Source organism: Colius striatus, chromosome 6 (assembly GCF_028858725.1).
Source record: "Colius striatus isolate bColStr4 chromosome 6, bColStr4.1.hap1, whole genome shotgun sequence".
Taxonomy (NCBI): Eukaryota; Metazoa; Chordata; class Aves; order Coliiformes; family Coliidae; genus Colius; species Colius striatus.
The window spans coordinates 19,726,394-19,753,968 of record NC_084764.1 but is presented as its reverse complement, the minus strand read 5'-3'; the positions used below and the strand labels follow the sequence as shown (position 1 = coordinate 19,753,968).

At 38.1% G+C, this 27,575-nt stretch overlaps 1 protein-coding gene across 1 annotated transcript; it reads right to left on the bottom strand.

Moving 5' to 3' along the window:
• Positions 1-1,772: 1,772 nt before the first annotated feature.
• BRMS1L (BRMS1 like transcriptional repressor) lies at positions 1,773-26,965 on the bottom strand. Its single transcript, XM_061998717.1, has 10 exons — positions 26,754-26,965; positions 18,819-18,909; positions 16,168-16,295; positions 13,426-13,505; positions 9,374-9,470; positions 8,866-8,949; positions 7,340-7,404; positions 5,882-5,921; positions 5,017-5,143; positions 1,773-3,341 (listed from the first exon to the last, which is right to left on the bottom strand). Exons 1-10 carry the CDS (start codon positions 26,887-26,889, stop codon positions 3,218-3,220), a joined length of 972 nt encoding a protein of 323 aa, XP_061854701.1. The 5' UTR covers positions 26,890-26,965; the 3' UTR covers positions 1,773-3,217.
• Between the last annotated feature and the right edge of the window lie 610 nt (positions 26,966-27,575).

The following is a 27,575-nucleotide window of genomic DNA, read 5'->3' as shown; positions in this document are numbered from 1 at the left end:
ATGCTTTAGGAACACTGATATCATTCCAGACACCAGGCACTTACCATGCCACCTGGAAGTATGCATCACTCAGCACCCTGTCAGGCTGCTGAGGTACCTCAGGTACCCAAGGTAAAAATATCAGCTACTTGGTCTAAATTCCAGTGGTAGCCATGCTCCCAACTGAGACAGGCCTTGTGAAAGCCTTTCTTAGGAACAATGAAGTACCCTTGGAACAGTACTTACTTGGCCACTTCTAAAAGGGTATTTGGAGAGGGCTGTCACATGCAGAAACAGAAGCAAGCATAGCTACTATGAGGAACAGTGGAAGGCTCCAACAAACCTGATACAGATAAAAGCCCTGAAGATTTTAGCTATTTAATGTGAGTTATATGTTTTCTCCCTACATTTTCTCCCTGTCCTCAAAAAAAAAAAAAAAGAGACAAAAAACCCAACAGAAGAACTTCTCCAGGAGACTGGTAGCAGTATTAGTACTCCTCTTTTTTGGCAAAAGCCAAAAACCTATTTTTTTCTTTCCACTTCAAAGGAAAAAAAAAAACCAAAAAAAACCAAAAGAAAACCCCACCTAGAACACATTGAAACTGTCTGTTGGTTGCAGACACCATAGGTTTTCAAAATGAATGAAAATTTTAGTACATATTTGCCACTTGATGGGGGTGGTGACCTGCTATGCAGCCCTTGGCTTACATGTTCCATGGACTATTAATAGCCAATTTTTATAGTTTTAAAAACACTGCAACAAAGTGTCAAAATCCAAGTGTCTTTGAAAAGCTTCAGAGTTGCTTGTTACAAGACACCCAAGCTAAATTCCATAGGATACTTATGCATTAACTCTTGCAGGTTAAATCAATTGCATTTCAACTAAATATACCAGGTCCTTCATTGTGCGAAAGATGAGAGATCAGCTTGCTTCATGTGATTGGCAAAAACCAAACCACGTCCTCTCTGAAACATAACTATTGATATCGAAGCCTTTTCTACACATCAGAAAGTTGTGTCTCATTCAGTGCCTATTAACTCTTCATTTACTTGCCTTTCCACATATTGTATCACCAGAAGGTTGTGTTGCCATTCAGTGGGATCTCAGCCAGCTCATGAGGTTCAACAAGAGCAAGTGCCGACAGTCTGCTGAAGACACCTCTGACATTTTATGATGGAGCGAGTTAAACCACTATTCAAACATTTAAAAGATACATAAGATATGTAGCACTTTGGATATGTACCAAATATGTTTTGGGATGACTAACCCATATTGCTATGCTTATTGCCTGTCATGTTGATAGGAACGATGTTTACTACAAACTAAGACGCTGCACTCACCAAGTGTTGGTCCAAACTGCAGGGGTGTACAAAGCAAAGCTCCAGACCCCAGGAGATCAGATTAGAAACAGTTTTAGAAATAATCAACTGAAGCTACAGAGGTGTAGAACACAGGAAAGAAGGAAGAGGTGAACCATGAAAACAGCTTAGGGTGCTCAGCATGCCCTAAATAAAAATGCTTTCAGCACACCAACAGCTAAGAGTGGGGAGTGGGAGTGCTTACATTTGATTAATAAACAGCACAGAATGGCACTTCCATAAAATATTAAATTTTTTTTTAAGTAAAAACAAACAAAATCTACACATACAAACTCTCAAATACAAAGAGAAGTCAAAGGTCTTTAAAACGATTTAGGCCATCTGAAAACTTAAATAGATTTCTCTTCAGCATTTGGTATATCAGCAATTCCAATAAGACTAGAAAACCAAAGAGCAAAATAACATAAAAGATGTCCTCTACCACAGATCATTTATTTATATACTAAGTTAAAAAATACAAATATTTTATTACAAAAAAGTTTATCAAACAACTGTATACATACAGGTCATATTGTTAAAAGCCAACATGTCAATTGATACTTTATGTACATTTGATTAATAATGTCATACAATTGTAGAAAAGCATCATTCCGCAGAAACTGATTTGGCATTTGGAAAGTAGTTACCACCCTGCACTAAGAGACAATTAATACAGGAATAAACCACTTCTATGTTACAATAAAAATACTTATTTACTGTGATCATTTAAAGCAAATGGATGTTCTCTCTCTCCAAGAAGAACCAGTGTAATTGGAGATTAAAGTGCACATAACCAACTCATTAGTAATTCTTCAGCAATCATTTTCTATTATTCTTGATGATCTAAGCACATCACAACAAAGATTTAGGACTTCTTTGTGGCTTAAACAGTAAGATTTAAGAGAAATTCAGCTTTCTGAGCTGCATTAAATAGTTCTGTTATACAATAAGATGAAGTAGGGTACAGAAATTCGGAAAATAGTGTTTGGTGAAAAAGTCAGTGTAAATTTTTACAGACAGACAATTTTTGGGAAATATTTTCCTTTTGAAAGAAAGGTTCATAGTATTTCATACAGCTGTGAACCAAACAAGCAGAGCATGCAACAGTATTTACACTATCATCCCCACAGTCCTTCTTTGTGGGCTACATGTAACACAGGTTGGAGAAACACTGTCTACTTTATGCATAAATTTTGCTGGCAATCTTAGGAAGAAGAAAAAAAATCACCAACGATTTGTTTACTATAGAACAGGATCCTAAACTAGAAAAGTGCTCCTCAAAAAATGTAGCTCAAAATATTGGCTTTGTCTCATTACAAGCAATATAGTAAACCTTACAAAATATAACACAGTACTAGCAGAGCCATTGAGGGCAATAATTTTAATACATCAGCCTATTTTGGATGAAAGAATGCTTATGCATGTCACAGTCTATTCAAAAGCAACAGCTGAACAGGCTAAATTTACATCCACAAGAGAAGCATGACATGTTCACTGGAAACAAAGCAAATTGCTGGTAATTATGGTTATCATTTTTATCACACCAACTATTCACCAATGGAAAAAAACACACATCTTTTTTTTTTATTATTTTTTTTTCACGTTTTACAAATATGAGAAGTCTGAGCCATTATACTTGAAGAGCATACTTTACATCTTAGGCACTGGACCCAATTCAGAAGTAAAATGTCTGTCAACCTGACTTAACATCCTCAGGTTCCTGAAGGCCATCCATATGCAATTTACATACAGCATGACAAATACACATCAGATACTGCTGTAAATGTATAAGGAATACAAAACACTATTAAATACAACTTTCACCCCATGGCACATCAAGCACAGCAATACCACTTGTTTCCTATCCAGGTAGCAACTGTCAGTTGTGGTTATGCTTTATTGAATATTTTCCTTTCTGTAGCTGAGAAATGTACAGCTTGGACTTGCTTCCATCCGGTCTTTTAAACCAAACTTCATCATGGTTAATAGTTGTAATTATGGCACTACGGAAAATGAGGGAAGAAGGGTCAGGGGAAGAAAAACAAGTTTAGAAACCTTGCAAGCTAATAAACAACCTCAAATTTGCAGCTGTATTTCCATACAGTAAATGAAAACAAGCATTAGTTCTAAATGCTAGGCCCAAAAATTACTAGCTCCATCATAAAGATAGTTGTAACAGAATTCTTTGGTGACTGCATGTGTCTTTAGCAAAGGCTTTAATTTTTCAGCCATCTATCTGTTTTCCTTTCCTGTGAGAAAATTGTTAATGTGTACAAATATTTTAATTGTTTAGAAGAACAAGTCATCCAATGAAAACACAACAATAGACTACCCATGTTAAACAAAACAAAAACCAAAACCAGATCAACTGGAAAACATATCCAGATATTACTTTGAATACAAAGAATTTGGAATAAAATTAAACAGATCAAAGCCCAAGACTTAAAGCAGACAAAGGATTCAACTGATAGTCATTATACCAAGACCATAAGAAATAAAGTTAAAGCCCGATTCACTGAATCGTTCTTCGATGAATCCCACTTTTATGATCCTTGTGGTAGACCTTAATAAAAACAGTGAACACAACCCCTTTCCCATATCCCCTAGGAAAAGAAGAAAAAAAAACCCCAATCAATTAGAACTAATGACAAAAAAGGCTCAAAATCAGCAACTAAAACAGTTAATGGAAGAAAGATATGTCACATACCGAGTATGATAAAACACTCTCCAGAAAACTCTTCAGCCTTTAAAGCTGTTGACATCTTGGAAGGCTGGGAAACTTCCCCTATACGATTACCCTGTTAAGCACCAGCCTTTGCCTTCTTCTTTGCCTGGTTACTAAGATCTCTTTGCCCAGTACAAATGCTATGCTCTGCTAGACTAACTCAGAATTTTTTTAATTCAGAAAGAATACATAGTTTACCAAAATACCTTCCTGTTCCTATCCTGGAAAAACAGCAAAACTTGTTACCCTTCACCATACACAGGGAAGAAGTAAAATACTGCTATGTGAAGTTGAAGTCAATTTTCCTGGGTAGTTGTGCATATTTAATCAACATCATGCTCTAGACTGACTAGCCTTTTTCAGTAAAAGTTAAGACACATAAATTGTTTTAAATATAAGCACCTTTTAGAATTTACAATTGGTATCCATGCAGAAAAACTGCATTTAGTTCTTAAACATTCAACTAAATTTGCACTGTAACAATTAGACCATATTCAGGTAGAATCTTTGTTAAGAGAAGGAAATACAATTTTTTAAGTTCCAACATTTGACTTTCAGAGCATTAATCAACTGAAAACAATGCATACCTTTAACGGTATAAAGTGGTTTTCCATAATTATTTTTGAGTGGCTCAACAGATCAAATTATCCAATTAATAAAATCTCAAGACACTCAAAAAACTTTCCTCAAAGGATACTCAGAAACAAGTAAGAGTTTACGTTGTTAGTGAGGTCCTAACTTGATAAACTTCTCATTACCCTCAGTAAAGTCCAGCCTTAACAGCCTCTCTCAGAAGTTCAGCACTCAACCTTCTTTGATAATGTCTGCCTTCCAAGTCGAACTAATAAACATTACTGAAGTAGCAGTATTTCCCAGTAAGCCTTATCCTTCAATACCATCATCATATCTATTAACATGAATATACAGAGCAGCATAAACTGAGTAATCTTTACCTTGTAGGACATTCATCTTTCTTATCAATGCATATGGTCTGTCCGCGTCCATACCACTCTCCGTCATAATAGAGTCTTCCTTCTTCAGATCTAGCACTATGTAGATGCTTTTCTAACTTGACAGGTGCTAAAATAAGCAATAAAAGTCATTTAATATTGGCTTAGCAGAAGTCAGATATTTAAATGCACTTGCAATCAAGTTATTTACACAGAATACCTTTTTTTTCCATTAGCAAACGTAGTCTCTCAGAAGCTCTTTCCCACAACCTTCATATCTGTGACATGAATTTTCACAAATTGACTAACCCAATACAGAGACTCTAAATGGCAGAACCTGAAACCTCTTCATCTGCACATCACCACAAGTAGTAATACCGTGCTGAAGAAATGCACCACACCCGCTTGCCTCTTCCCCCTTCTCCTCCTCACTGAGCATTAATGTGCTTCTCACCCCAGTGACAAACACCAGCCACCACTCCTTTCCCACAGCTCTACTTTTTTTAGGGTTTTAGCTTGCAGTGAGCATGAGCATTTTTTAGGATGTAGCCCTGAAGTCCAGACGGTCTCAGTTTCCTGCCTCATCTTGTGTAAACACTGGCATAGCTTGCTGATATTAGTTGATGTCATTGAAGTCTACATTCTTGTCGATAATGTTCTAGAATTCAGGTTTCAACACACTAACAGCAACTGAGCTACAAGCATCAGCACCTGAAGGAGGGCAAAGACAAATGCCTCATCTTGCAGCTACCTCACCTCATCCTCCGTCACTGTACTAGGGCTAAAATAAATATCATCTGCCTAGATGCAGTTTGCGTCGTTGCACACAGCAAGTTCTGTCTTGTGGAACCAGATAATGTTTACTTACGTTCTGACTTTACTCTATGTGGCCCCAGTGTAGCCATTGCCTTGAAACACAAAGGAAAATGAAGTTAATCAGCAAGAATAGTCTTTCTTTTTACTGCCAGCTTTAATTGTGAAGTTATTTGCAACATAGCTCAGGATACTTGCATTTACATCAAAACTCACAGTCAGAACAAATCTAAAAGTGTGCTCAATGGTGACTTGCTAACTAAATAAAATCACCTTCTTTACCAAGTTCTGATTTCAAACGACTCAGGAGGTTTCTAACTAAAGCATCCAAATGGCTGTCATGTAATTGGCAAAAAAATACAAAATTACATTAAGTCACTCTGAGAAACAAAATGCTACATGAACCTTTTGGGTTTATTTATACATGATACTCTCAAACTCACAAATTTTCTCTTATGTGAACTCTATATCACATACTGTATTAAAGTAGGTTTAAAAAAACACCCTCTAGGAATTTCTTGGGGTTATCTGCTTGCTTGCTTTTTGGTTTTTTTTAAAATTATTTCCAGAAAAGACAAAATCCTGAGTAGATTATGGGTTTGTTTCTGTTGTTCAAAATAACGTTACACTACAGCAAAGAAACTGAGGGAAGTTTGTGTCTCTTCCTCTGATGCAACTCAAAGAGAAAAATCAGACAAATTTTCACATAGGCATCCCATTTTACATCTTGTTTAGGAAACATGTATAAGTATAAAGGAGGATGGAAACTGACAGCACGTCCTTTCCAAACAAGTATTTTAATTCACGTAAGTAGTTTGCTGTTCTATAAGCTTGGAAGTATTAGGGTACTGGGCGAAATTTTCTGACTGCAAGTGCAAGGCAAAGATAGCACTTCATTACAGCAAGTTACTCTAACAACGTGACAAAGATCCGAAAAAGGCATCCTGCACTTAAAAACTCAATTCATTTTTTCAAACACATGTATTGATCAAACAAATTTCTCTTTCTGTAAATCTTGATTCTCTTATCTGGGAAACACACAGTGTTTCACTTTATTTTTAAAAATTATCTAAGGAAAGGCTGAAGCATAGAAATCTTCAAAAATTAAACTGTTAATTATGTGACAACATAAAATATGACATACTAAAAAAATACTAATTTATAACAAAATCCTACCAAACTATTCTATCATAGTTTCTATCCAATTATGCTAGACCATGAGAAAGCAGATCCTCTTGACACAGGTTTCAGGCTTACTTTATCATGGATTATGGACTAACCATTTCAGAGATAACCTCTTCCGATAATTTATTGGATTCCTCTGCATGATTTGGGTAGAATCAGAAAAACTAGCTATAACATAGCTTGAACTGGAATGATTAGCTGACTACTGAAGAAATAAAAATATGTAAATTTTTTTTTACATTATCAAAACTCTGAATAGATTTTTAAAAGGCAAAAGGACTAGATAAAAACCCAAACAAAACCCACAGCATTTATCCTTTCATCTTACCTTCCTTATTGTTGTCCAGTCTTCAAGTATATCAAGGTCTTGTAACATATAAACTATATAGGGGCGTGGAAAAGTTAGGGAAAACTCTTTTAAACAGCAATAATAAAAATACTCTAATATTTATAAAAGGATATTAGTAGCTCTGTTGTGCCAATCTTTCACACAAAGAATACCTATGTGCAGTGAAAGCTCAGCAACAACGAATGCATCTTTGCATCATGCAATCTAGAAGCACACTTTAAAAATTAAGAGATATAAGTAATAACATGTAGGTATTTGGACTACTAGAGTTTAAGATGAGGATAAGTGAAACAATTGTGATACCATTCCATGCCTATCAGTTCAAAAAATTATACTACAGATTACAACTAAATGTCACTGCCATATCAATATCCAACTGCAAATCAGCATCTACACTATCAGCTTTAAAAAAATAATTTTCACAGTATTCCTAAAGACAAGGGGAGAGAGAGAGCTAAAGAAAATGCACTTTCATACAACCTGGCACTTAAATTGTTAAAAGGAGTGAAACTAATGAGGCCACCTGTACCTGCATTGATTAATACCCCCTGGCTTTTAAGCACTAGTTAAAACACATCTCTACTAAACCAAATTTATGAGGCATTCTAATAAAAGAACAGGTGTCATTAGGACAAGTCATCCATCTGTGATGATCTGAAGGATAGTATCCCAATAATGACAGTTTTTAAAGAAACTGCTTCCTTCCTACCTTCTCCTAATGTTATAAAACCTTGCCAAAGTAGCAGGATTTTTTTTCAGCAGCTTAGCAATGAAAATTGGACTTTATACCATATAATGTCAATACTTAGAAACTGGTCTCATTTAGGTAGTCTCCATGATTTTGCCTATTTCTAAGCCATCACATCTCTATCCTATAAAAATTTTAGGCTAGGGGTAGGAGTAGAGAGACTGCTTGGTGTGCAAAGGAATCTCTTCCTTTACCTGGAGAAGGATGATACAGTCTCTTAGATGTTATACCTTAAAAGGTTCATTTGGCCATGAAAAATTATCAATGCAAAATTCTTACATATTATACATACTCTACGGGAACCCCAAACATACCACATCTCAACAGTCTCTACTCTTGAAATCTTAAACTTTTAAGCAAAGAGGGTTCTAAAGTCTATGGAATTAAGAAATAAATTGAGGTAAAGATGTCTCAATGGGAGAAGGAAAGCTATACAGGAAAATTTACACAAGTCCAGTTATACTTCATATAGTGCCTAACTTTTTCTGCATTTGCCTTGTACCTCTATTTTGTAGATTTAAAAAGACGAATTTTAGAAATATTATCTTATCTAAGTATTAGTTTCAAAAAGTGAATCTTAACTTCAACTTTCATAATGGGAAGTGTCAACATGGTTTCTCCATTCTGAATTAGAACACCTGCCATGCAAAAAACAATTTTGAGAATGCATTATCACTTACTTGTTATTAGTGACATATTTAATAAGACTAACTATAAAACAATACTAGAAAGAACAATTATTTCAGTAAAAGGATATCTGAAACAACAACAGGTTTCTTCTTATCTGGACTAAATGGATCCTTCCTTTTCTTCCTTGACTGTAGCTCATCATTCCATAATTCTGAAAAGACATGGTAAGAACATGCAAGAATCAGAAATCTTTACATGTTTAGCTCTTATTATAGGAGAAAACATTGACCAAAAATGAAAAATAACACATCTTCTGGTGAGATGCTGTTTCCAAACAGAACGAAAGTGTTACGTGATTATAGGGTCATAGATTAATATCCTCTAAATGCACAAGGAATATTGACAATTACTAGACTAAAGCTTGTTTTAAGCTTAAATTCAACCTCCTGCCCAAAGTCTAAAGCAGAATAGCATTCTACTGGATAACCTGCAGCCACCAGACATACTACGTATACAGTCATAATCAATAGGTACCAGAAGGTTAAAAAAAAACCAAAACAAAAAATCACTCAAGAAAAAAAAAAGCAACACCAATCAATCAAACAAAACCCCAACAATTTTGAATTTCCATCCACCTGAGGTAATGTCAATGCTATGTCTGTCTTCTTCAAGTCTTCTAATCTTCTCTTCTAGTTCACTTTGTACAGTATCATACAACAGAAGCTTTTCACTCTAAAAAAGCAAGAAATTACACATTTTTACACTACTAAGTTCCACCATCTAAATACACAAAACAATAATGTAAAGCTCCAGGAGAAGTAAAGTAGCTTTAGGTGAAAATTTTTCAGAAGCCATAAAGCTTAAGACACATCCCTTTATCTGCTTTTTCAGCATGAGATCCTTGCTCCTAAAGCTCACTTGGAAATAAGTTTAAATAGAGTTACCAAGTATAAGTACCAAGAATAATCTAGCATAAAAAAGCATGCAGGCTAGATCATCAAAATAACTGCATTTTGACACAATTGCAGTATTTTCCTTTTGGACAGCAAAGATTTATTCGCAATGGGTAACTAAAGCAGTGACCTCTATGCCATCTTTCATTATGAATGAGAAAAGTTAATGTTTTAATGGGAAGCTTTTCATTAAGCTGATGCTAATATTAATAAACCTGCAGTTATTTATAGAGAATTATCAGCTATACCCACAGTATTTATAATTGTCTGTTTTCACAGATCTGACAAAATACATTCACACTGAAGAATTTATCAAGCACATAAAATAATCTAGATAGTTATGAAACTTAAAATTGATTACCTTAAAGCTGTGAGAAACACTTTTAAACTACTGCTTTAGAAAAGCTAGGTAGTTCATCCTTTTAAAAGGCCATATCTGATCGAAACAGATTAATACTGCCTTCAGTGACAAGGGCATCATTAGCACTTTTGTATATAGAAAGAAAAACAGAAACATATTCTGACATGAACTTTCTATAGCATTTTGCGTGGTCTACACTTCTATCTCTGTGTTTCAGAATGAGAAAATCAACTTTGTAGTAAATTGCTCTCAATTATAGCCCACCACTTAGGACTGATATAAAAATTGCACAGTATCTATATACATCAGTTAACTTTTTAAAGGCAGCATCAAAAAACACTAAACTCTGTAAACCAATAACTTGGAATTAAGCTGAGTTCCAAATCTCAAGGAAATAAATTTACTGTTCTTTCATAAGCTTGCACAGATCCTGAAACACAAGAAGGAAATACAGATCATTATTACATTTTAGAGTTCATTTCCACAGAGCAACATCTCTTAACAATTCACAAAAACAGAGGGCTTGGACTTACTGAAAAAAAGAGCTTAAGCAGCTGAAGTCACTGTGTCTAGCTATTTTCTACCATCTGCCAAAATGGTAGCCCCTAGAGACAAGTCAGATGTCTGCATTTCAACTGCTCCTGACCAGAGCATAAAATACTGACAGAAACTTAACTTTACCAATATTCAAGCTAGTATACTAGAGTGAAGCAAAACAGTTGAGGAATAGATGAAAACAAAACCCATGTCCTACTAAATGGCTGTCATGTTTACCATTCCCTTCAACTTCATAGAATCATAGAATGGTAGGGTTGGAAGGGACCTTTAGAGATCATCGAGTCCAACGCACCTGCCGAAGCAGGTTCACCTAGATCAGGTCGCATAGGAACATGTCCAGGCAGGTCTTGAAGACCTCCAAGGAAGAAGACTCCACAACCCCTCTGGGCAGCCTGTGCCACTGCTCCGTCACTCTCATGGTGAAATAGTTTTTTCTTATGTTTAAATGGAACATTTTGTGTTCCAGCTTCATCCCATTACCACTTGTCCTGTTGCTAACTACTATAGAAAAAATGGATGTCCCAACCTCCTGACACCCATCCTTTAGATATTTGTAAATGTTAATAAGATCTCCCCTCAGTCTCCTCTTCTCCAGACTAAACAGCCCCAGTTCCCGCAGTCTTTCCTCGTATGAAAGATGTTCTATACCCTTGATCATCTTGGTGGCCCTGTGCTGGACTCTATCCAGCACTTCCAAATGTTACTAAGTATTTACTTGGTAAATGTTACCAACATTTAAATGGTTAACCAACAATTTAACCAACATTTAAATCGCTAAAATGTTACCAACGTACCAAGTATTTACTTCCAAAGACCTCCTTTCATATTTTTCAACCCCTAATTATATAAAAAAAACCCTAGCCCAGTGGAACTGAAAAGCTGGAAGAGTCTTACATATACCTGAAATGTCAAATGAGTGTTATCTGCTCCAAGACTATTTTTAAATGAAATGTTGTTTGTGTTTAGACATCTGTTTTGCTTCAAGCAAAAAACAGTGACAAATAAGGTATGAAAAGCTGTTACAGGCATCAGAGGCATTCTTGCTGAATGGTTATATTCCAGTGGAACAGCAATTCTACAAGAAGCACCACCGACTTTAAAGAGCTTTTCCCTCAAGACACTCTTATTGGATGGTGAATATTTGAATTCTGAAGAATTCAAATAACAGCAAAACAAGAGACAAGGACCACCTTAAAGAGGGATAACACATAACCAAAGTAAATCACTTAATCACAAATGAGAAACCCTGTAAGTGTTATAAGATCCCATCCAACCTCAGGAGTATTCACAGGAATGAAGACCATCAGTAATAAGAAGTCCTTTATTCTACCTTGTTCTCTCCTGAGGCATCAAGAAAACTGAATGTTTTTTAAAGTACACTCTTGCTTTATTGGTATAGCAGGAGCTATGGACTTCAGGAATATGGTGAACCACTCAGAAGAAAAGAACTTTAACACCAGTAACAGGGGGCTGAGGACTGCTATGATACAAACCTCAGCATATAAGCAGCACTATTACAGCACTGGACATATACGTACTTCAGTACTTCCACTACAGTATTCAGTATTTAGATGCTTAAATTGAAATCATAGAAGGGTAGGGTTGAATGGGACCTCTAGAGATCACCTAGTCCAACCTCTGCAGAAGCAGGTCTACCTAGATCAGGTCATACAGGAACATGTCCAGGTGGGTCTTGAAGACCTCCAAGGAAGGAGACTCCACAACCCCTCTGGGCAGCCTGTGCCAGGGCTCCCTCACCTGAACAGTGAAATAGTTTTTTCTTATATTTAAGTGGAACTTTTTGTGTTCCAGCTTCATCCCATTACCACTTGTCCTGTTGATAGCTACTATAGAAAAAAGGGATGTCCCAACCTCCTGACACCCACCATTAGATATTTGTAAATATTCATAAGATTCCCTCTCAGTCTTCTCTTTTCTAGACTAAACAGCCCCAGTTCCTGCAGCCTTTCCTCGTATGAAAGATGTTCCTGTCCCTTGATCATCTTGGTGGCCCTGTGCTGGACTCTCTCCAGCACTTCCCTGTACCTCTTGAGCTAGGGACCCCAGAACTGGACACAGGACTCCAGATGAGGCCTCACCAGGGCAGAGTAGAGAGGGAGCAGAACCTCCCTTGACCTGCTGGCCACACTCTTCTTAATGCATCCCAGGATGCCATTGGCCTTCTTGGCCACAAGGGCACATTGCTCACTCATGTTTAGTTTATTATCAATCAGGACTCCCAGGTCTCTCTCTGCAGAGCTGCTCTTCAGCAGTTCGACCCCCAGTCTGTACTGGTGCATGAGGTTGTTCCTTCCCAGATGCAGGACTCTGCACTTGTCCTTGTTGAACCTCATGAGTGTTTTTGTTCAAGGAGAGAAATACATTTTTGCTGTAACTGCTTTTGAAATGACAACTGTATCACTAGCTGTCCAAGGCATTTAAAAAGACACCATCATCACCATGATTACTATTACTGTTGTTATAGTTAAAATGTAAGGTGCTTTATGATAAAATTGTATCATAAACTTTAGTTACTGTTCTTGTCAATTTTTTTACAAAAAAGGTAAAAGAAAATAATGTGGGAATCTATTAATAAGAAATTATCTGTTAAAAAAAAATATCTTAACTATACTTACACACAAAGCCAAATTAACACAAAGCCGATTTTTATATGCTTTGAACAACCTCTTGGATAGGCTTAAATATCACAAAGCAATTGCATTTAAATAACAAATAAGAGCAATAATAAAAACATGCACTGACACACAGTAAAGTTAGAAGAGATTAGCTATCAATATAAAATAGCTCGCACAACCTCACAATGCTGTCGAGAGGCTTGAATTTCACATTCATACTTGTTCTTCACAGATTCCAGACAAAGCTCTCTATAGATACCTGTAATCATACAAATTACAGCAATGTTACTTTCCTTAGCTAATATTCAATTTCAGAATTCTCTTAAATTACGACCGCCTTCAAGAACTAAAACACATACATACTGGAAAATACTGCTATATTATGTTAGGCACTTGCAGTAGCCAGCTGCTTTACAGATTAAAAATAAGAACAAGTAATAATTAATTCTGAAGATCTGAGGAAAAATAAATGGTATTTTAACTTTTTCCCCCCACTAGTCAACAAATTACACCAGCAGACATGCTAACTTTACAAAATAGGTCTATTTCATATTTCTGATCAAATTATCCTGGATAGCCTCACTTTTCAAATCCATGAAATTTTAGGTTTTTTGTTTAAGCGTTCTTAAATATCTAGAAAATTAAATGAAAGAATAAGCTTTCCAAATGAATATTTGAAATAAGGCTTACTTTGTAATGCATGGCCTAAACAAATCACATCAATTAACAAGACTGTCTTTCGTTCTTGTAACGAAATAACACCACCTTGCAATATAACAATACTGCTTCTGACTGCTAGGAGTACTTCTTATACATTTCTGAAAATGTGGCCACTAAACAGACAGCTGAGAGGTATCTGAAATCCAATACCTGGCAAGTCTAGATAGAACTTGATTTAATAATGCAATGCATTCAGTACAAAATACTTAAATTGTTCCACATTACCATCTTGAGGAGTTAAGTTTGCACACATGTCAGTGCTGTACAGCAACTGAAGAACCCAGAAAAACAACTTCCCTAAGAATTCATTTGACTATAAATTAATACAGTACAAGAGGAACAATACTGCTAATGGCAAATTCTCTGAAAAACAAACAACAAAGCATTGTGTCAATCATCTTTCTGCTGTGAGGTCACTTTTGATCTAGAATTCAAAATGTTCTTTTCTTACACCTTAAATCCTGCTGGCTTGCTTTTCTTTCTTTTTTTCAATATTTATGCCTGACTGGCATATCTAGGTGTACCAATTTATAATCACTGCTTATGTGCCTTAAATCAAGCAGTATAGGTATGAATACTTCTAAAAGAAACAGTTGTATTTCTGACTTGCTGAATTAGTCAAGATTCATATTTGGTGTGTATAGTGCTCCATGCCTTTAGAGAGCAGAGTGTCTTTTCTACCACAGATGTAATCATATCCATAGACCCCTATACTATGTTTAGCTAAACTTTTTTTTCCTCATTCCGTCCTCTCCTCTCTCATGAACAAGCAGGTTCTTAGGAGTTATTTGCTGGAGCACAAGTCCTGCTTCTACCCACTTCCGTTAAGGCTCTCAAACACCAAGAACAAAAGAGCCTGTTCCATTGTTTCATGCTTTCTGTGAAATAATTTTATCAGTCTCATTCAGTTGAGGACAAAAAGGGGGGAAAAAAAAAAAAGTCTCCTGATTCCTAATCTCACATTCAGGGAAATTTTGTACTTTATACCCTGGGCTCTTTTTAGATTGGAACATGTTTTTTTGGTGCTGCTGAAGACAAATCAGGAGAATGTGTAATATTCTGCCTACCCATACCCACCCACATGAAAGCACTGACAGTCAGCCACATTTAAAACTGAAAATAAAAAGCCTGGACTAATATTGCTTTTGTATCAAACCTTCTGTAAGTTGACCTGTAAACCTTCTGTGAAGTCCAAATGGGCTACATAGGACTAATCAAGTAATTTTGGGCTATCCTAATATCCACAAATTCTGAGTCACCAGCTGAGAAAAAGATTTCAATTTCTCTTCATAGCCTGAAGTCAAAGTACAAATGAAGAAATACTGAGTAGCACTGAAACAGCACTAGTACTACAAAAAGTCTAAGCAGGCTTGCCACTTTCCAGTTTGCCTGCACCATTCTTCTGAATTTTTTAAAAAAGACACTGGCATAGGTTCCCTGGCTAGTGAGATCATGACTCTCTGCCTTTTGCCTCTCTGACAGCCTGTATTAGGTAACCCATAGACACGGGAATTACTCCTAAAGGAGTAAAGTTGTAACATGAAATGAATGTACAACAGAAAAGTACAGAACTTTGTCTTCCTATAATATCATCAAAATGACTATACGGTTGTTTCCCAGAAGAAGATAAGAGTTCTTGACCGCTTCTGCTAGAAGCATAAAAGCCCATCTAAACACTAATTTTAATAATTAAAAGGAGCTTAGATAGAAGTTGCTGGTGTCAAGGGTTTTCCTCCTTCCCTGGATTGAACAGCAGGATGAGAGCAGAAGAGTAGAAGAAACACAGACTAGAAGAACAGGAAAACCATGATAATCTATGATGACATAGTAAGCAGTTCATGAGATAGCACCTACATTGGTCATTTCAACAGTGACCAATGTACAGACTCGATCCTAAATCTTATGACTAATAAAAATTATTACTGTTTTTAATTCAATAATTCTCTGCTTACTACACAGCCAGTCATGAAGTGAAATATAAAGCAAAGCGTATTTTTAGTGTGATATCAGGCAACTTGTGCAACAAGATAAGCAACCTACTCATTTTGATTTAAAAAATGTTTTGCATTTAAAACTATGCCATAGTACTTCTAAGTTCAAAACACATTCCTTTAACAATTGTAAAGAAAAAAGAAGATTGACCTTAAAATGCACAGAAAGTTTACATCGTTGAAACAGCAACACTCATTCTATATGCCTACCTGCTACCTTGGTTCGGATTTGCATGTTTTCTTGTAAAGCTGCCAATGGTTCTAAATATTCAGGTGCTTTTCCAGCTATGACCTCTTGCAGTTTTGCATCCACTTGGCTTAATCTTTCTTTGTACAGTCTTAAAATAAATAGAATATATTTTTTAAAAAATTAATCAGAAGAAACATTTTTAAAAGAAATATTCTGGATCCCTCTGTTAATGTTACGGAACATCCACTGAAGTAAAGATTTGTTACCATTGAATTTTCCGATACATATTTTCATTTTTAACATTATTCCTCATGTCTTTTAAGCCCTTCTGGAAAACACATGAAGACAATCAGAAGTGCAGAAAAAGTAAAGATAAAATGAAATGCACCTCCATCTCTAAGAAAGAAGAAGAAAATTGCATAGCCATTAGTATAATTAAGATGGAGTAGGAATCAACACAGGAGAAGACAGGAAAAGGTGCTACACCAAATATGCCTTACATCATAGGAGAGAAAGATACACATTTTGTGGGTGGAAAAGCCCATTTGCTTGCATGTTTACGTATCTGCTCCCACTCTACCATAAATAAAGGCAAAACGAAAGGCAGACTCCTATTGAAGCAACCCTTACTTCAGCTCCTGTGAAAATCCACATATTATATACCACCACAAATATCATGGAAAAAATTGTGACTGACAGCTTCCACTCCTGCCAAAAGAAAGTGTATTTAAAATATTTTTATTTTATTTAAAATTCATTCCTTCTATAAAAGCTGATATTTCCTGGTAGACAAGGAAGAAACTTGCTTGCTTTTTTGAATAATTTAATGTGATATCAATTAAATATATTTAAATCACAATAAAGCTCCAGTCTTTGATATCTGGAAAAGTGTTCAATGGCAGAATCAATATAAGCAGCTTTACCTGTTTCAATTTTTAACCTTGCATGGCACAATCAAAAGCTGTAGAAAGAAGGTAAACATGTACCAACTCTGTTATAGGTGTTATGAACATATCAGATGCTAGCTGTTTACACAGGTAAACATATCTTTGTTGTCTCTGTTTACACAGATATTACAGATATGTTTGGGATAGGGACGGTGCTTTTTTACTTGTTTAAAGTGCGTAGGTTAAGTAATGAATTACAGGAGAAAGCTCATGTATACATTGATACATCAAGATCTTCTTGACAAATATTTACTGTCCATTTTTCATCAGCCTGTTAATTTTACTGTGATGACAGCTCCATAGTTCAAGCACATGTACCTAACCAAGCAACAGTGAGTGATCGCTCCCCTCTTCTTATGCACAATCTGTTAGTGATACATGCAACTTATCCATGCAACTTAACTGATATAGCCCACAGCTGATCCAAACCCAATTTGCTGGGTTCAAACCTTGATGAGTATGCTATGCACAACAGTGGTTAACACAGAGCTATAGAATTATTTAGCTAGAACATAAGTATGGCTATGCAGTGCACGTGACATTTGATTACAAAGTACCGAGTTCCAGCTACATCAGAGCAAGCAGTTATGGACTGGGTGCTGCCAACAATTGGTACCATACAAGACCTGATGGACTAGAATTGTTTATTTGGTACTTTCAAATAATGACTTGCCTAAAATGGATAACTGCTATCAACCACTGTAAATCTGGTTTATCTCATTCTTTTACATGTTTATCTACACAATGCTTTCCTCCTCATACATCACAGCCTTACAACCTCCCAAACACCATTCACAATCCCTAAAAATCAAAAAATACTTGTTTCCTTCCTCCCAAAACCACTTTTCTTCATATTCACTCCTTAAATGTTTGTTTCCAAAAAATGCTGCCAGTTTTCCAAGCTGTCCAACAGATGGAAGAGTAGGACTTGATGGAAGAGTTGCTTCCATTTCCCAAGTTGCTTTATGCTCATCCCAAAAAGAAGAGCAGGACAAACAGTCTTCTCTAGACACTGCTTGTTGGGAAATTCTTTCCAGACCCTATTAGACCTCACAGTGTCCTGTTAGGTAAAGCAAGTTGTATGTCTCAGTTCTGTAATATAAAGAATTATCTCACAATATAAATATGCATCTGAAATGTAATGACAACTGACTAGATTTGCAATTAAAATACATGCCCAAGAATAAATAATGTCTCCTCAAAGTTTGACTTGACAGGCAACTGATTAAGTTAGTTGCCAACTTACCACCTATTTAAATTGGAACAGATGTATCTAGCTTGTCTGGATACATGTGGAAAAAAGTCATCTTAAACTACATACAAAAGACTGGCTCTAATACAAACGAGATTGACTTTTCACTAACTGTGGCTATTAATATCATCACTTTTACTTACTAGGTCTTTACTACTCTTATAGATATTATGACAAACTACCAACAGAGAGTATTTACATCCTTTTTAGTATTGGTATCCAGTTCGCAGTAATCACAAGAATCTTTAATTGGTATCAATTTTGATGCAACAACACTTCAAAATAATTATTAAAGCAAAACAGTAAACAAAGAAATAAAAGTATTCTAGAGCAAGTAATTTCAAAATATCCAATCCTTACACTTCTCCAGAAGTAGCATCCACATATATGAAAGACAAGAAACACCAGCTGCACACAATATTCTCATGGAATGCAACCTCACATGAGCCACTTAAAAAATTAAAATACTTACTGATCTTTAAGATCTGTAAATTGCTTTTCAAGATTGGACATTTCATCTAAGCACTCCATTCTTCTTCTTTCACAGTCCTCATCATCCATTTCTAAGAATAAAAAAAAGGTAATTTGTTTCAAATGATCTAATGTATAACCAAATAAACTGCATATTTTGCTTCTAATGAATTTGAAGCAAGCCTGAATTTTAGACATGAGAAGATTATCCATTATATTACCTTATAGCAGAATATGAGAAACTGCTTGCCATATAAGCTACAAAGTAAGAAACTTAAATCTAATTATAGAAGAAATCCCATAAACAACACCTTTTCTTCCTCAAAAGAAGAAATAACATCACTGTAAGACTCCAAGAGGTTAAATTTTATGGCTAGTAAAGCAAAGTGTACCTAAGAATGAAACAGAAAAACTAAACACTGTATATCATACCAGACTACAAGCACAATAGAGCAATAAGGGTTGTTAGCCAGCACTGTGTATCAAGTGTATCCTGAGTGACTATGAGCAAAAGCAATACCTGGAAAGCAAGCACAGTTCAATGTTACATTTGTCATAAAAAATTCAAGGTTCTGCATTATTAATAGCCTTAAAAAAAAAAAAATGGAAACACTTGGTTTTGAAACCATGTTTCAACCTGTACAATTTGGAGAGTTCTTTGAAGATTAAATATTCATGTAGAAATATCTGTAGTTCAACCTAATGACCATTTAAAATTACTCCATTTCTAATGAAACATTTTCCAATCTGCTGTCCTGATTTCAGCTGGAATAGTTAATTTTCTTCTCAGAAGCCAGTACAGTGGCCAGCAGGTTGAGGGAGGTTCTGCTCCCTCTCTACTCTGCCCTGGTGAGGCCTCATCTGGAGTCCTGTGTCCAGTTCTGGGCTCTCCAGCTCAAGAGGTACAGGGCACTTCTGGAGAGAGTCTAGCACAGGGCCACTAAGATGATCAGGGGACTGGAACATCTTCCATATGAGGAAAGGCTGCAGGAACTGGGGCTGTTTAGTCTAGAAAAGAGAAGACTGAGGGAGGATGTCATTAATATTTACAAATATCTAAAGGGTGGGTGTCAGGAGGTTAGGACATCCCTTTTTTCTATTGTATCTATCAACAGGACAAGTGGTAATAGGATGAAGCTGGAACACAAAAAGTTCCACTTAAATATAAGAAAAACTATTTCACTGTTCAGGTGAGGGAGCCCTGGCACAGGCTGCCCAGAGGGGTTGTGGAGTCTCCTTCCTTGGAGGTCTTCCAAGACCCACCTGGACATGTTCTTATGCGACCTGATCTAGGTTGATCTGCTTCTGCAGAGGTTGGACTAGTTGATCTCTAAAGGTCCCATCCAACCCTACCATTCTATGGTAGTGCTGTGTTTTGGATTTAGTGTGAGAATAATCTTGATAATGCACTGATGGTTTAGTTGTTGTTAATTAGAGCTTATCCTAAGGGAAGCTCTCAAGTTTCCCATGCTCTGCTGGCAAGAAGCTGGAAGGAAGGATGGCTGAGACAGCTGACCCAAAATAGGCAACGGGCTATTCCATACCGTAGATGTCATATCCAGTACAAAAACGGGGGAGTTGGTGGGGCGGGGCAGATGGCTGCTCAGGCATTGGTCAGTGAACAACTGCACTGGGCATCACTTGTCTTTTATTTCTCTCTCTTTTACTATATTCCTTTGCAACTATTATTTATTTATTATATTTTACTTTAGTTATTATCCTGCCCTTATCTCACCCTACAAGTTTTACTTTCTCCTCCCCCTCAATGCTCCTCCCCATCCCACTATGGAGAGAGGTGGGCGAGTGGCTGCATGGTGCTTAGCTGCTCACCAGAGTTAAACCACGACACCTACAAAGTGCAGAATTTTGCAGAAACTTATTTTATATGTTTTTATGCAGCAATAGTAATTAACATTAAATTCTTTCCACAGACTTTGTTTAATTTATATTACAATTTTTTTTCTTCATTTACCTAGTGAACACAACGTTGAAGTATAATAAATACTTTTGGGACAAAAATTTTGCCATTTGCCATAGTGACATCCAATGTTACTAAACATCAGTTGTATCCTCCATTTCCTTTTTTTTTTTTCACTCTTTCCCACTCTTCCCAGAAGACATCAAAAAAAAAAAAAAAAAAAAAAGCCATATTCAGAAGCTGAAGATGTCCTGAGACAGCTTTATAGCAGCAGTATCTCCAGAAATTAGCCCTCTACAGTTATGGTACACCTAACCAATTATCAACCAGTGGAAGACCTCAAGGTGGGATGGCCAGGCAGAGGGGAACTGGGGCCGAACTGGTGCAAAAAGTCCAAGTGCTTCAGAGAAGGGGCTGTCCTAAGGAGTCCATGTTGACTCCTGACAGAAATGCAGAGTAGGATCCTGAGCCAAGCAGAGATTGCCTGGACTCACTCTTCTAGACCCCACACAAATCTGAGCCTTTTGCTTCTTCCTTACTCACATTTTTACAACTGACATATTCAGCTGCTTTATGTCTCCTAGATCAGCTACAGAAAGCAGCATGTAAGCGTTCATCCTTATTGTTTTACAAAGAGGATTGCAATTTGCAAAGGTGATGAGGTGAAAGATGTAGCTTCAGGGCAAGCATAGCTACTTTGGAGGATCTGATTAACTCAGATCTTCCACTCAGGCCTCATGTCTGAAGTCTTCCTCACATAACTTCTTCCTGGAATCATCACAAACTCTTAAGACTAAAAACTACACTAGCCTTCTCTGCCTGGACATGAAAACTAGCAGGCAGTAGGACAGTATTAATCTCTATTACAATGGTATCTCCAAGTCCAAACCTAAGACCTACTGCAGTTTGTTACCTTATATTTAGTACAAACAAAAAAGACAAGTGTGTACCAAGTTTCAAAACATGATAAATACACTGAATGCTCAGCACACTGGGAGGGTTGGGAAAGAGAGAGAATCAGGTTAAGAGATACTATTTTATTTTAAAATATTGTTCTTAAAAGTAAGGTACATCCTGAATCCTGGAATAAAGTTGAAAATCAGATTAAAGAGCAAAGTTTCACTTGGCTGTCTGACATAATACTCAAGCTAAAATTGATTGGACAACTTTCAGCTTGGCCAAATTTAAGGAATGTAGCAGCTGTATTACTCAAAGAGGTGTCTAAAGCATTTCTGTACTATAGAAATAAAGCTGCTTTAAAAAGTGAAGGTACTTCCTCACAAAGACAGACAGGAGCAAGCACTGGGATATCAATAGCTCGTCCACTTTATTCTCAAATATGTGTTTCAGACATGTTCAGATATTCTTTTGGTTGTAATTCTGTTTTAGCAGGGAATTCACTCAGAAGCTTTTCCTTAAATTAACATGGATTTTATTGACTGTGTATGTTTAGAAACTACAAATCAAAGAAAACAGATTAGAACTGCAATGCTGGCTGAGGATCACTGTGGTGATCACTGAGGTGAAGGGCACTGGATCTTACATTTCAAACTCATGTTGCAAGGCAACTATAAAGCATTGGTATCTGAGGGCACAGCTGACTCTTGTAGACCTTGAAATTGCACATAGCTCTCTCCAGTCCCCTCAGCTACGCGTACACTCCAAAGTCTTTGACTTTCTGCCTGGAAGTTTACAGCCTACTTATCATCATACTGAATGACAATTCACATGCTAAGCCATTCTTCAATTGTATCATTTTAATTCTGCCTCTGGTAACGTTCATAAGGAAGAATTTCTGAGTCCTGAAATATCTTTAATTCCCCAGTTATGGAAATTCTTCCCCATGGCATGGGACAGCATACAGATTAGGGAACATGCAGTATTGAAAAAGTATCAAAAAAGGATGAAATCTCAGGACTTTCCAGATGAAAATTTATAGCACTAGAGGCAGAAGATTCCTCATTTCATATTAAAACACTTGCTAATATGCCGATCCTGTCTCAATACTTCAGATTTCCCAAGAAGTTTCATACTGCACAAAGTATTTAGGGCATTTTTAAACATTTTAAAAAATCACAGTAATTCTTTTCCTACTATATTCAAGCAGTCCAAGACAGTAACTAGAGCAGCTTGGTTTAAAAACAAAAAAAGCCCCTAGCACTAAAAATGTAACGCTGTCTAAAACAGGGGGTTTTTTTTATAAGCTGTGGCCTATATAAAGCACTCTAAAAAATGCCAAAATTCTCATCTGGGATGGTAAGCATAACTTGTGGCTTTTTTAATCACTAATCATCACTAATATGCTATTTTATATCCTGATCAATAAAAAAACTTATACTAAACACACAGCATCAAAAAGAACAAGATAGAAACAGTTCAAGCTCTCAAGGACAAGTTTATGCTTTGTCTAACTGCGTCTTCCACATTAAAAAATGCAGGAAAAAAGCAGAATGCAAGTACATGACACATCTATAAAACAAAAATCCTTTACTTCAAATCTCTTTTTTTTTATTATTATTACTTATTTTAATTAAGACATTTCTTGCAGTGTTAATCATCTCTGTATGTGCAATATGCTTCCATGGAGTACATTCATATTTTTCAAGACAATGAGACAAGCATTCAATTTCCTGCCATCATCACTTTTTAAGTGCTCTATTAAAAGCATTTCTCTGTGGAATGGAACAGAAATTACTTGGAGAGATTCTTGTATTTTTTTTAAAGAAACATTCACAGACTAAATTCACTCAAAACACAATTCCTCCTTCCTCCTCCCTAATCCCAGAAGAAACTGAGACAAGGGCAAGACAACAAAATTATTTGCCTTCAATAAAAAAATCATCAAAGTGTCTTTGAGGACATGTAAACTTCGAAGTTTTCTTTAAAAATATCATTTAGTACAACCAGAAATAGGAGTAAATGCAAGTTTTGAAAAAGAGTAAACTTCAAAGCTGGAACTAACAGAGACAATCCTCTCTTTGCCAAAGACAGGGAGTCAGAGGAGAGGAAGAGTTAAGTTTACATCTGTTGTGAGGATGAGTGAGTGTGTGTGTGTGTCTGTGTGTGGGTGCGTGCATGTCTACCTACAATACACGTTAGAACAAAGGGCATTCCCCTAAAAAGAGAACAGCTACAATACATATCAGAAGGCTACAATACCCTGTGCTGCTCCTGGAACTCATCAGGGTGTCTTTCACAACCCCGTCTCACTCATCTACTGCCCGAGAAGCTTGTGTATTCCTCCCTAACACTCTCTTTTTTCCCCTGAAAGATGTAACAAGCTTTTCACACCAGAACTTTGTAAAAAGCTATCTCCATGAATTCCTTTCCCAAAATACAATATTCTCTTTAGTCCAATAAAATAACTGTAGCACACTTTTGTAAGTCACATCTGAAAGGAACAGAGAAGATTGTTGTGTAAACAGGGATATAATCAGATATGCTTTTCCAGCTTAAAGCATGATTACTTCCAGCCCACTCAAGTTCATTTTTTTCCCCAGCATAACCACCAGCACACACTAATGCTGCCTAAGTTTAGGTTTCATCAAAATAACTGAGATGGTTTAAGCACATTTTTCTGGCCTTTGAGAGAATGAGGGTTAGGAAAGAATGATCAGCCTTCCTTAGTAGCAAATCTATAATTATATCAATAAACTCTCCACCTACAACAACCAAACTATTTACAAAATTTGTGCATGTATGTTGAAGTTTCAGTAGAGTTTATCTATGAAGGTAGTCCCATGACTGGTCCAGCTTAACAAGTACTGGGACAATTTGCAGCAGTTTCAATGAACACAAACCAAGTTCTTTTCCTATCAAATAAAACCCAAAACTTCATTCCCAAAACCTGCCAAATGTGTTCCAAAATATAGGGAGAACACAAGGGTTTGAGATCATGACTTGTCCTTCAGTAGCTTCCAATCAAACATATTCAGTCCCTGCTTTGGAGATGTAGGGGTCTCAGCATGGTCTATTCAGAACTACTTATTTTCTATTCTTATTTTGACAAAACAGTTGCTAATATAGACAGAAATAAAATCACTTAATTTATATTAATTTTGTCAACCCTTTCAAGCCCATACCTGGATGTGACCCACAGTTCACCAGTCAAAGACTGGTGAAATTATTATTTGGAAATTATTATTTCCAAATTCACAGAAACTTGTTGGTGTCCAGTTAACTGACATAAGTTGGATGTGTTTACGTATTGTCACAAAATGCAATTTATGACTTATGCTGCTATTGAGCTGCAGTCTATGTAACGACTGGTTTACATAATCACCAGTGCCTCCCGTTTACATATCAGGCATCTCAATGAAGTTTTTACTAGATACCTTTTTAATTGGTTATTTTTCTGACAGCTTAGCATAGAAAGGCACAACAAACATTGAAAGAGGAAGAGTGCAAGAAAGGGGACAGGAAAGCACCGCATACCAGGAAGTGGGTAGGGATGAGACGCAGGACAGTAGTAGCTAGCAATTCAGTCCAAGTGGCCAATCATGGATCATCAGCCTAATTTGTAAAATGGGAAAAAAGGAGGGAAAAGCAAAAAACCCCCACAAAAAGTTCTGTATAAGCCATGGGCAGATTACTTGGATTTCTGGATTAACCACAGCCTCTAACTGTGGGATCAGCTCTGGTGCAGAGCAAGTATTAACTTCGATCATGGTCTAAGGCAGTGAATACACTGTCTCCCAGCATGGCAGCCACATTTCCCCAGCACTGGTTGAGTCTCTAGTTCTGCAGTGTCAGCTTGGCTGTCTCTGTACCACACCTGTGGGGCTCCAGCACCTTGCTAGCCCATGAACAACCTGAAAATGGCAAATTTCACAAGTCCACATGAAACCACTGTAACAGGCCATTCCCTGCAACATTCAAGATTTCCCAGATTTTTTAACAAAAATGAAGAATTACCTGTACATTGAGGACTTTAACACACACACAAAGCAATCACAAGACAACGTATGTAAAAATAAAATTTCACAGTTGTCTAATTTGTCTAGTCCATGGCATTCCACTCCTTCCCCTAACGCTCACACACCAGTCAATGTGCCTAGTACAAGCATGGAAAAGGATCCTAACAGACCCTGTAAATCACTTAAGCTGTCAGAAACACCTTAGGACCACCGAATAAAGCTACTGTTTTTCAGCTAATGTTTCTAGTGACATAGATTCTCCTTAAGGAGCTTATGTATGAAGCCCTGGTGACTCCAGAGCACCCATGTATGCATCTGATAATCAGCACATTTTCCATTAAGTGAACACTTTATGATTTACTCCTTGTAATTACAAGCCAATAATCTTATTCTAACACAGAGAAACTAAGCCTAGAAATAAGATTCCCACTAATTCAAAATCTCCAGTCCAGAGGAAGCTATGGAAAAAGGAGGCGACATTCAACAGAATAGAGGTTGAAACGCTCTGCAAAAGAGGCCAATAGTACTGGCAGGGCTTCCAATGCCCCTTCGAAGACAAGTCTCAAAATACCACATTGAAACTCATGACTCTGCATACGAGAAAATGCGTATATATGTACAACACATGTATGCCTGTGTTTTGGGTGCATGCACGCACACGTATGTAGTACGCCAAGCTTTTAAGTGTAGACCTTAGTGAACACCCCTGCTACTGTCCACGCACTCGAGCCCTGCATGATACAGCCCACAGCACCTCCACGGCGCGGCGCGGAGCGGCCCGGCCCGCCAAGCCCGGGGGTCAGCCGGCTCCGGAGCCGGCGGCTCAGGCCCAAGGGGAGCTTCCGTGCCCGTGCGCCCCACCGCGCCCCTCCCCGCGGCCGCCGGCCCGAAGACGAGCCGCAGGGCTGGCGCACGGGCTGGGCCGGGCCGGGCCGGGCTGGAGCGGCGGGGGTGGGCGGGGTCAAGGCGGGGGTGGGCACCAGCAGCCACCGGAGCCGGGGGGTTGGGTCCGGTCTCTTGCGGAGAGCAGCGCGCTGGGCGGTGAGGGAACCGCCGCGGCTCCCGCCACTCTGACGTGCTGCCCAGCGGGCGCCCGCAGTACCTGAGCTGTCCCCCTCCTCAGACACGGACGAGCTCTCGGTCTCCTCCTCCTCCGAGCTGCTTCCCTCGTTCTCCCCGTAGTCCACCTCCATCTCATCGTGGTTGTTCTCCTTCTTCTCCCTGGAATGGACTGGCATCGTCTCCGCCGCCGCGACCCGGGACGGCCCTTCCCGCCGCCGCCGCCGCTCCGCCGCTGCCGCCAGCCCGCTGCCCCTCCCCTCCCCGCCTGCGCAGCCTGCCCCGCCCGACGCCCTCCTCGCTTCCCCACTGGCCGAGCCCCGCCAACAGCCAGCGTAGGGCCGCGCGCAGGGCATGCTGGGAATTGTCGTCCGCGGGGCGAGGCGCAGGGCAAGGGGCTGGCGCCGCGCCGCGGCCGTGAGGGGGCGCCCGGCCCTCATCCCGGAGCACTCACGGACCTGCTCGTCACTGAGAGGTTCTGTCGCGGTCTGCCAGAGTTTAGTTGCGCTACGCGCCTGCCGGCGAGTCCCGCAAGTGGCCTGGGCCGGGGAGTGGGCCTGCGAGCCCGTGGGTTTGACTGTTGCCGTTCCCTGACGGAACAGCAGATGGAAGACGCGAGGCCTCCCGCCTGCCCGCACCGCCCGCCTGGCAACTCCGTATCCATACTGCTGCCCGGGAGCTTTGCGGCCTGGCACGGCGTCCCTTGCGGCTGGCCACCTCCCTCTCATCTTTCCCGTAGGCTGAGGACAGAGGTGCTTGTGGATGACAGCCAGAATCTCTTTCTGTCTGTTTCTCATTCTGTGAGAGTCTTTTAAATGAAATCTAACTTGACTTGGTTCCATATAGCTAATAGCAATCGTTGAGA